At 39.0% G+C, this 11,974-nt stretch overlaps 1 protein-coding gene across 1 annotated transcript; it reads left to right on the forward strand.

The window, feature by feature from the left end:
• The first annotated feature begins 3,018 nt into the window (after positions 1-3,018).
• On the forward strand, positions 3,019-7,735 carry LOC130464241 (uncharacterized). The gene is made up of 3 exons (XM_056833713.1): positions 3,019-3,153; positions 3,307-4,387; positions 4,494-7,735. Exons 1-3 carry the CDS (start codon positions 3,019-3,021, stop codon positions 7,733-7,735), a joined length of 4,458 nt encoding a protein of 1,485 aa, XP_056689691.1.
• The last annotated feature ends 4,239 nt before the right edge of the window (positions 7,736-11,974 follow it).

Genomic DNA, 11,974 nt, shown 5'->3' on the forward strand with positions numbered 1-11,974 from the left:
CAAGCAGGACCCCTAGGACCATGGTACAAGATCCGACACCGAGACTGGAGCCGGGCCTCCCTCAACTCCTCTGTCTCCTCCAGTCCGGCCCAACAAGACCAACTCACTTGTTCGCAAAACCAAAAAATGACAGATTTAGTAACTCGCATAAAACGAGATGAAAGTAAGCAAGGAAAAAACTAAGAATACTTACCGATTCAGGTCTCCCAGCTGCAATCACGTCCCAGAAGTTCTTTATGGCTGGGCGTTTCTTCATCTTCCCAACAGTACCCCACCAGAAAGCAGCAGGGTAACCCCCAGCCACTCTACCTGACCGAGGAGCAAAGAAGGGCAAACGCTTGAAAGCCCACAACTGCAAAAACAAAATAGTACAAGCATATGCGTAAGAGTACACAACTCCTTTAGCACTCCTAAACGGCAACATCAAGTACGTACCTCAAGGAGTCGCGACAAGGCACACAGAGAAATTGGCCGCATGAGCTTATCTGGACCGTCCAAGGCCCGCACAGCCACAACCATATGGCTAATCAGGTTTGCATAGGCTGCCTCGCCCCATCAGTAAAAACCTAACTCAGATAAGTCGCTGACCAATAAGATCAGCCAAGTGTCCACCCTCTCAGAACGGTTCGACAAGAACGTCGAACTCAAGAACATCAAGTAGAATACGCGAGCATACCTCCTTGCGGAAGCACTGGACGGGCGACCAGCCGCCAAAAAGTCCACTAACAAGGAGTAAGGCATCCCCTTATCTTTGTACTTGGCCACCTCTTCGACCAACTCCTTCCCAATGCATGATAGGGCATTTTTCGATCGTTGAAACGAACTCCGCCTATCAAACAATATTTATAAACCACCTAAACAAACCAACTATATTGACTATAGTGGCAAGCATAGGGATCGTCCCAAGAGAAAGGATATATTTGACTTTTTAAACTATTTGCACTCACAAGCTAGCTCAAGCGGAAAAAGTATGTATGTATGTATTTATGAATCTATGAAAATCAAAGAAAAGTAAATGAATAATCTAGGGAATTGGGGATTGGCTTGGCTTTATTAGGAAAGGTCGAAGTTCAACCAATCAACATGGCAAGGAAATGATAATTATGAAGGAAATAATGCCCTTGGTCCAAGTATGCATTCTATGTTAAGTCTAATAAATGCGGTTCAGTATTAATTAACAAGTTAATAATTCAGTGAGATCAAGTGAGCTGAATGCCTAGCTAGAGGCCGCTTCAGTTCAAGTGGAATTAATGATATTAATCCACAGCTTACTCTTGACTGAACCCGTAGGGTCACACAAATAGTACGTAAACGGATCAAGTATTTAATGGCATTAAATACTCCATCTATGGATATTCGGAATCGACGGATCTTGGTTTCAGTGGGAGCTGAGATCGTCACAGGCAAGAAATGAATACTCCGGAAACGATGATATTGCCGGAAACGGAAATATGGATCGTATCGGAAATATAAATATTATCCAAATCGTAGATGTTGCCGGAAACGGAAACATGGTACGTATCGGAAAATATTATCGGAAATGGAAATATTGCCGGAATCGGAAATATTGCCGGAAACGGAAATATTGTCAGAATCGGAAATATTATCGGAATCGGAAAATAATTCCGGAAACGGAAATATTAAATATTTGTTCGAAACGGAAATTAATTCCGGAATCGGAAATATTAAATGTTGTTCGTATCGGAAATGAATTCCGGAATCGAGAATTTAATCGGAAGCGTATCGTACGAATTAGCATCGGACGAGGCCCGCTAGACGAAGGCCCAGCACGAAGCCAGGCCATCGCCCAGCGAGCCGCACGCAGCAACGCACGCCTCGACCAGGCCCAGCGCAAGGCCAGGCCCAGCCAAGGGCGCGCGCGCGCAGCACCGCACATGGGCTGTGCGCTTGTCGTGGGCCGCAAGGCCTGCGCGGGTGCACGGCTTGTACGATGCGTGTGCGGGAAATCCTAATCCTATTAGGATTCGTGCGAAGATTAAAATCCTAATCCTATTAGATTTTCTTTGTTATTTAGAGTCCTAATAAAGTTCTAATTAACAAATCCACATCCTAGTAGGATTACAATTCCTTTTCCATACCTCTATAAATAAGGGCCTAGGGTCATTATTTGTATATACGATTCAAATATTCAAAGTGATTTTTGAGAGCAAAAATTCAGTCATACAATTGCCTACAATAGCCGAAAATTCTAAGTACCTTAAGGGCGATCCTAGTTGGTCAAGCTTAAGGCGGATCCGGACGTGCTGTGGACTATCTACGGAGGGACGACATTTGGAGTCCTAAAGACTTGTTCTTGTTCGGTTCGGGCGCAGCTAGGGAAGGCACGCAACAAAGTGTATGCATCTAAACTATGCTAAATGATTATGTGTAAATAATATTCTTTCCTGGCTTTATGGTTTTTCCGCATGATTTATGAATTGTCATATGTATCATAACCTAACAGTGGTTTCAGATCCTCTTATTATTTTCATAATCTAAATTGCATGAACATGGTTAAATATTACAAATTTCCAAGAATTAAAAGGGGTGATTAATTTTCGTAATTGTTAATTAATTGCAAATTGCGTTTATTTAATTATACGTACGCAGTTTTTCGGCAGTTTCTTCGTTACTCATCCAAATCGAGTGATTTTTGTGTCAATTCCGCATGTAAAAGGCATTCTAAAATTTTGACAAAAACAGAATTTTTCGGCCGAACCCAGAATTCTCAAATTCGAAGCCTAACTATGACTTTTCGGAGGTTTTAGTTTTTCGAATGCAAAATTTCGTAAATTTAAGATGTTAAATTAAATATTTGCGATTCTTGTTGATAAATCTTGAATTTTTTATTGACCAACTGTATATGTTTAACAAGTTTGAATGCCTAGCCTTGTTAATTATGCCTAGCCTTGTTTCTTTTATTTTTATGGTAATCAAACTAAGCTTGATTAAACTCTCTCCTCTCTCTCGAGCTGGGCGCACGTTAAGGGATACTACTAACGTACACCAACTCCATTGATGGCGAGGAAGAAGAAAGCAATACTGAATATTTCTACGACGAAAGTTGCAGCGAAGTCTCCCTCAGTAAGTTCTCACACTTCAGGCACCAGTACTACTCAAAATGATGCCCAAAATGCAAACCCAGATGCTCTGGTTTTTGACTCAGATGGCGAGGAGCTGATGCATTCTCCTCTAGTCCACCCTTCGGCTGGTATGATTCCACGCAAACTTCGTGATACTATTTTGTTATTGGATCAGAATTTGGGGGTTGGTCGTAATAATACTGTGGGTGGAACTAACCCTTAGGGGAATGGAGAATCTGTTGATATTGGGGATATTGGGGGAAATAACACTGAACCTGGGGTAGTTGAACCTCCGATTGTTAAAGAACCATGGAAAAATCTGTTCACTGGATCTAAAATGGCTTCAAAAGGGGCGTCCCTATCATTTGTTACACCTGTGCTGCAGGATGGGAAGAAAATTGCTCAATTGCAGGAGGATGAAATGAATGAACTCACTGAGAAATGGAAATCATCTATGGTGATGTATGTGGTAGGGGATTCCCCTACTATAGCTTCTGTGAAAAGATATATGGAAGGGATGTGGAATTCTGTTGCTCAGCCTCAGGTGTTTTACCATGATGATGGTTACTTCATCATCAAGTTTGTGAACATGAAGGACAGAAACCAGATTATTGCAGGAGGACCTTATACATTTTATGGGAAACCAGTTATCATTAAACCCTGGACAGCAAACTTTAATTTCTATGAAGAAGTACTTAGGGTTATACCTTTGTGGGTGAGATTTCCTAATCTGCCACTCAATTGTTGGGGGTGTGATTCACTAAGCAGGATTGGTAGTCTGTTAGGGGTGCCACTCTTTGCTGATGAATGCACTACTAGGCAAGATAGAGTATCTTTTGCTCGAGTGTTGATAGAAATGGATATTACTAGCCCATTGCCTGATTGTGTCTGGATAGAGGATTCAAAGGGTGGGATGTTCAAGCAAGCTGTTACTTATGACTGGTTGCCACAATATTGTAAAGTTTGCTGTACTGCAGGCCATGATTGTACTAAAAAGACTAAACCACCAGTACCAAAACCTGTAGCCAAAAAGGTGTGGGTTCCTAAAGCTGTCCAACAAGCTCATCCAATGTCAGAACAACAGGAGCAACCTAATGCTGTGCACACTCCTGAGATGCCTGTTAACAATGTATCTGATCCTACTCCATGGAAAATTGTGACAAGACGGACTAAGGGATTGTCTAGAATGAGGACTTTGAGCCCTAGCAATCCATTTACTGTGTTGCCTGCAGAATTGGGTTTCAAAGAATTAACAGGAGGTGATATGGAGATGCAAAATACTACTGAACCCCCTGATGAAGAAGGTTAATCTTTGCAGCTGGAATGTGAGGGGACTTAATGATCCTATTAAGGTCCCAGAGGTAAAACACCTTATTCATACCCATAATATTCATGTTGTTGCTTTGCTAGAAACTAGAGTTAAGGAAAGCAATTTCTCTAGAGTAGTCAATAAGTTTGGGAGAAATTGGAAATGGGAAAATAATTACACTGCAAACCCCAGAGGTAGAATTTGGGTAGGCTGGCTTTATCAAGAAGTTGATATCCATGTGTTACAGGTGCATGAACAATTTATTCACTGTGAAATTAGGGATAGGTATGGTGTGGTGGAATTGTATGTTACTCTGGTGTATGGTCTTCACTCCATTGACACTAGGAAGAATTTGTGGAACTCTCTTACTACTCTTGCCTCAAGTGTAGGTAGCTGTCCTTGGGTCATTACTGGTGATTTTAATTCTCCCCTGTTTGCTGATGATAGAATCAATGGTACTCCTGTTTCAGCAACAGAAACCAAGGATTTTGATGAGTTTATTACAAGTAATGGGCTGTGTCCTGTAAAGAGTGTAGGACATTATTTCTCTTGGCACAAAGGCACTGGTGAAGGTAAAATTGCTAGCAGGATTGATTGGTGTTTGGGAAATGATGAATGGATTCATAAATTCAGTAATGTTCAGGTTGAATACCTAAACCCTTCCATCTCTGACCACTCCCCTTTACTGATAAACTGTCTGCCAGACAAGGTGGAGGGAGGTAGACCTTTCAGATTTCTCAATTATTTGGCTGATCATAGTAGTTTTTCTGCTATTATTCAGGCAGCTTTTACTGAAGTATACCATGGCACTCCTATGTTTAAGCTCTGGTGTAAGCTGAAAAAAGTCAAGGCTGAACTCAAGAAGTTACATAGAGAAGACTTCTCTGGTATTACTGAGAAGATTACCATTGCTAGAAGTGAGCTTGATAAGGTTCAACAGAGTTTGCAAACTGGTAGATCTCCTGCTCTTCTCAACCAAGAGGTGGTTTGCATTAAACAGCTTAGGCATTGGCTGAGAATTGATGAGATAGCATTGAGACAAAAATCTAGGATCCAATGGCTAAAACTAGGTGATTCTAACAACCACTTTTTCTTTTCCACTGTGAAAGAAAGAGTTAGATTCAATAGCATTGCCATCCTATATGATGATAATGGCACTAAATTGGTTGATCCTGATCTAATTCAAACAGAAATTCTGAGTTTCTACAAAAAGCTGCTTGGCACTTCTGCAAACACTCTTCCCTCTATTCACATTCCAACAGTGAGAAATGGCTCTAGGCTAAATAATGATGCTAGACAGGATCTGTGCAGGGATGTTACTGATGATGAGATTGATTTGGCATTAAATGGGATTGGCAATGATAAGGCTCCTGGTCCAGATGGTTTAAATGCAGTCTTTTTCAAAAAGGCTTGGCCTGTCATCAAACAGGATATTTATAGAGCAGTGAAGGATGTGTTTGTTACCAATTTCATGCTTCCCCAGTACAACTGTACATCTATTACTCTCATTCCAAAAGTTCCTAATCCTACAAGAGTTAAAGAGTACAGACCAATTGCATGCTGTAATGTGGTGTACAAAATTGTTTCAAAAATTCTAACTACAAGAATGCAAGGGGTGATTGGACAGGTTGTTAGTGAATGTCAATCTGGGTTTATTCCTGAGAGGCAAATTTCTGACAATATTCTGCTTGCTACTGAGCTCATTAAGGGCTACACTAGAGCCCATCTTTCACCCAGATGTATGCTCAAGATTGACTTAAAGAAAGCCTATGATTCAATTGAATGGCCTTTCTTGATCAGTGTTATGGATGCTCTTGGCTTCCCTCATAGATTTGTGCAATGGGTGTACACATGCATTTCCACTGTATCTTACAGTGTGCTCATTAATGGGAAACCTTGTACACCTTTCAAAGCTAAAAAAGGGCTAAGACAGGGAGATCCCTTGTCTCCTTTTTTATTTGCTATTGGCATGGAATACTTGTCTAGACATCTCCATCAGTTGCAGACCAAGCCTGATTTTAACTTTCACCCAAGATGTGCTAAACTGGCTCTTACTCATCTAATGTTTGCTGATGATTTGCTTCTATTCTGTAGGGCAGATCTAATCTCTATTGACATGATGTTGGCTTCTTTTAAGAAGTTTTCTCTAGCTTCTGGTTTGGAGGCTAATATGGATAAAAGTAACATTTATGTTGGGGGTGTTTATGGTCAAGATAAAGCTGATATTCTCAATGCAGTTTCTACTCCTGAAGGTTCCTTTCCCTTCAGATATTTGGGAGTTCCCCTCTCAACTAAGAAGTTGAAGTATACTCAATGTAGACCCTTAATTGAGAAGGTGTTGGCTAGAGCTAAAGTGTGGACTGTCAAGCATCTATCTTATGCAGGTAGGCTCCAGTTGGTTCAAACAATATTGCTGAGTTTACAATCCTTTTGGTGTCAGATTTTCATCTTGCCAAAGAAAGTGATCAAAGAAATTCAAGGGTATTGCAGGGTGTTCCTGTGGACAGGCAACACTGACCCTTCAAAAAAAGCTCTGGTTGCTTGGCACAAGCTTTGCTTGCCCAAAGTTGCTGGTGGTTTGAATCTGAAAGATATGTGCTGGTGGAACAAAGCAGCTGTTGCTAAACTCCTCTGGGCTATAACTTATAAGAAGGATAGACTTTGGTGTAAATGGGTTCATGCTTACTACATAAAGGGGAGGGATGTTGGGAGCACTCAATGGCCTGTTAACATGTCTTGGCCTTTGAGGAAAATTCTGAACTCTCAGAGTTTAATAGATAGCATTGGAGGGTGGAGTGCAGTGAGTAGGGGAGGTGTCTTTTCCATCCAAATCATGTATCATCTGCTGATGGGGCCATGTGATAAAGTCAGCTGGAGGAGAATCATTTTCCATAATAAAGCTTCCCCAAAAAGTTTGTTTGTCTCTTGGCTTGCTGTTTTGGGAAGATTGCCTACACTGGATAGACTTCTCAAGTGGAAAATTGTGGACTCTAATGTGTGTCCTTTATGTTCTTGTATGCCAGAGTCTACTCAACATCTGTTTTTTGAGTGTAGCTACTCTGCTGCTATCTGGTCTTCAGTTCTTGCTTGTTTACAGTTTCACAGACCTGTTTCTCAGCTTGATAATGAAGTGGTGTTGATGACAAGAGCTGCCAAAAGAACTGGTGACAGATTCAAGTTGCTTCTGATGTTCTTTGCTGAATGTCTTTATGGAATATGGCTGCAAAGAAATGCAAAAGTCTACACTCATTCCTGCAGAAGTCCCCTTGATCTTCTTAGAGATATCAAATATCGAGTGGCCTGTAGAGCCACTGATCAGCAAAGAAACTTGCTCTTGATGTAAACTTGTAGTTTAGTTTCAGTTTAGGCCTTTTGGCTTGCTGTGGGTGTTGTTGTTTTGACCTTTGTTTCAGTTTTGGCCTTTGTGTTTTCTGTTGCTCTCAGTGGCTCAGTTGGTTTTGGAGCTTGTACTGTTTGTAAGCTAGTTTGCTAGCTTCCTCTTAGGTAATAATAATATATTATTTGCCAAAAAAAAATTATGCAATCTAATTTGTAATTATGATTAATTTGTTGAAAATTGGAATAATTTAGAATTAATTTGATTTTCATAACTAGTTATAATTTAATTAGATACCTATGATTAAAAACCACCATAAAAATTGTAAATTTATGTTAAATTTAAAATTTTTATGACCTAGACTTGAATCCATGTTAATCGGAAATCAATTAAATAATAAATTTTCGATTTTTCGCCCTAAAATTATGAAATTAATATTATTTATTAATTTGTCATTAATTTTGAATATAAATTTTTAATTTTATGCGACTCGCTCATATAACTTGCACGCACAAAGCAATGGACGCTACGTGTTACCCTTAAGGGGTGTTGTATAGTGCGGGCATGCGACGACGAGCAAGGGAGCTCGTCGCCCATGCGGTACGAATGCAGCGAGCAAGGGCATGGTGCACGAGCACAAGGCAGCAGCCCTGCCTTGTGTCGTGGGCTGTGAGCAATGGGCGTGTGGGCAGGGGCGAGAGCAAGGCACGAGCAGTCGCGTGTGGGCAGCAAGCGTGCTGCGCCACAGCGCGCACTGCCTCGCGCAAGCATGCAGAGCCTCGCGCGCAGCGAGCGCAAGCTCGCGTGCCACGAGCGCTACGCACAACGTCGATGGCTCGCGCGCAGCGAGCGCCAGCTCGCATACTGCTGCCTCGTGCGATGAGCGCAAGCTCGCGTGCGGGAAAGGCAGGCGCGCAACGAGCGATGGCTCGCATGGATCGAGCGCTGGCAAGCGAGCGCAACGAGCGATGGCTCGCGTGCATCGAGCGTTGGCGCGCGCAGCGAGCACCAGCTCGCGTGTTCGATTGATGCCTTGCGATGGTGAGCAGCAGCGATGCGATGCAGCACATGGGCTGCGCGCACATGGCCAGCGATGGCTGTGTGCGTGTGGCCCATGGGCGTGCATTGCGTGGGGTTGTTGCGTTGCGATTAGATCGTTTTGAAATTTTAATTTGAAAATTTCAGTTTACGTAATTTTAATTAATTTTAAAATTAATAATTTAAATTATTTTCTTGGATTTTAATTTTGAATATTGTAATTATAATAAATTTTATTTATTCTAATTATTTTACTAAAATTAAAATCATGAATTAATTTAAATACGACTGAAATTAAATTAAACTTTTTGGATTCAATTATAAATTTATATGAGCTTTAAATTTTAATTAAATTTGTATGTTTCCGGTTAGACTAGAAATACATTTTTATGTTTAAAATTAGTAAAGCATATGAATTTATTGGTTTAAGTGGGAGCCCTTTTTAGTCATAAACTCTTGATTAGGTCTACAAATCCTTAAGGTTAAAACAACTTGATTAGAATTAATAAGGACTGAATAATATGTAGATTATTGGTGCCCTTGATTAATTACTGCAAATGTTTGTGTGATGCATAATGTGTTTCACTAACCAGCTATGTGGGCCATTCATGATAATGAATGGGTGAATGGTATATATTGTATATGTACTGTTTTGCAGGTTATGAAGTGACTAGTATGGCCCAAATAGGATAGAAAATATGGTCTGCGTACCATTAATTTGATTGTAATTGGTCTAAAGTACCAAAGTTGTTTTTCAATTCAAATATGGTCTGCGTACCATCAAATAGTTGTAATTAGTTTTAATTATAGCTTATCCTATTTGAAGAAAATGGTGCCTCCCACGGAGATTTTCAAGACGGACTTTGAAGTTAAAGCTTCAAGATGAAGTCGGGCCATACTAGATCACATTTATCTTATGCATGTTTTAAGTTATTTATTGCTTTTAAATATGTCTTAAAATGCATGAGATCAAAAGCTTGATTATGTTGCATGATTAAGGATTTTAGTTCACTTAAAATCTAACCAACATAGTAAGAGCCTTAAGTTCCAAACTTAAAAATTGAGTTAAAAGGTGCCATGCCAAAATATACACTTGCTTGGATATCCTTTACATCAATCTAGTAATAGTTTTCGCTCAGCGAGGTGTTACTTATTGGTCCTAAAGGGGCAAGGTACACAAATAATTGTGAGTACATGTTAGTTTTGGTGAAACTCAACGATATAAGTAAGGAGTCCTTTTATGTCGTGGCAAAATCGATAGGTTTACCTAATAAGTTCTTAGACGTACCTATCAACCAAGAGTAGTTTCTAGACTATTAGAAAAAAGGCTTTTGCTTACCTAAAATGTTTTAGAATTGAGTCGACAAACTGTGCTTAATTCTTCAATGGTTTTAGGGTCTTGGAATCATTTTATTCACACCTGCCGGAACACATAATTCGAATAAAATGCTAATGACTTGTTTAAATTGCATGATTGCTTTCATTTTCAAGTTATTATTCATGATAAATGTTTAGACTTTGCATGCTTCAATGTATGTTTTTAATTATTGTTTATAATTAAATATCTTGCACTGCAATAAATCCTTTTAGAAAGGTAACAGTAAATTTCCTTGATTGGTAATGAATCCAAGAACGATTCACGGAAATGAGAGAAAATGAGCAATTTAAATGTACGTTTCTTTTAGCGACTTTTATGGTTGTTTTCGAATATCAAAGTCGAATGGCAAACCGATTGGTGCTTGTGAATTCAAAATACAATGTAGTTTTGAGATCATAAAGCATTGAGTTTAAACGCTCAGCTTTACCAATGGTTAACAACCTAATATCTTTGTCCATTTAATTCTCGAATGAGTCTAGTCCCTAGACATTCGAATAGATCAATGCTTAGAGAACTTTAGAAGCTTCTGGTAAGATCATCTAGTTGAAACAAAATATTCAACATAAATTAAATGGTAAGAACTTTGTTGGAGTGACATTGGACATGTCTAACAAAGTATAAAAGTCAACACTAGAGAATTCAATTCTTAAAACTATAAGAAAGGGTACAAGAAATAGGAAAACAAGGAACAAATGAAAGGAATTTAAGATTCCGTTTCTACCTATAAGTTTATGTTTAAAGAGAAGTGACCTAGCAATCAAACTTCCTTGGTATCATAAACCGCTTGAGGTTCTTACTTCGGTAATAACTCAAACAATGGAAGCTAGGATACACTAATGACCTACAAGTGGGAAATGAAGCATGGCAATGCTACATTAGTTGTAGGGTCATCTAGTTTGTTTTAAGTCCTTTCAAAGGCTGGAACTTAATGGCTATTTTGTTCCATAATCAGCATACCTAAATTTCTGCTTCAAACACAGAAAGACTCACATTCAGAAGAACGAAAACAATGCTTGTTTGTTTGTTTGTTTATTTGAATGAAATGGTCATTTACGGTTTGAGTCAATATGCTTGATTAAAACAAACAACTCTTTAAATAAAAACTTTACTAGGTTCAAATCAAACCCTTGATTTGAGTTCCATTAATCTTTGGCATTGTTGCTTAGACCATATCAACAAGTTAACATTCACAAGCTCTATTTTAATGGACTTTTGAAAGTTGGTTGATTTCTAGATCAACTTAAGACAAGCTAGTCTTACTTGTTGAAAGTAACAAAGAATATGAACTATTGTTAGAACGCCTAGACGATAGAGCTCAAAGCTAAAGAAAGGTTTTATGACTTTATTATTTCACACAGATTTGAGTGAATATAGGTTTATTTACTCAATGTGATATAAGTTTGAATCTGTTTGGCTAGTTCAAAGATTCAGAAGTATAAATCCCACTTGGCAAGAAATCATAAAGATCTAGGTTAAGATCATGTTGATGATTACTTAAGTCAAGAATGATCATCAATGATTGTGTGTAGTAAAATTCACAATCTACTCCATAAGATATGGCATATCTAAGTTGGAATGATCGAAGTCGATTAGTAATTGATTCGATCAATGATGAATCATAAAGACTTTTCCTATAATTTCTAAAACAAAATGCTCAACTACCACCAACTAAACCAAATTCGTCAAAGCTATTGAAAAGTAATATCAGAATATCTTTTCAAATATATATATCTAGAGAGTTGCTAGACTCAGTGGGAGCTTAGTGTTTGTCATTCAATAAACTAAGGCCCAAGTATAGATATATGTTTCATTGTGATTTATTCAAATGA

This window comes from Spinacia oleracea, chromosome 1, assembly GCF_020520425.1.
Source record: "Spinacia oleracea cultivar Varoflay chromosome 1, BTI_SOV_V1, whole genome shotgun sequence".
NCBI lineage: Eukaryota > Viridiplantae > Streptophyta > Magnoliopsida > Caryophyllales > Amaranthaceae > Spinacia > Spinacia oleracea.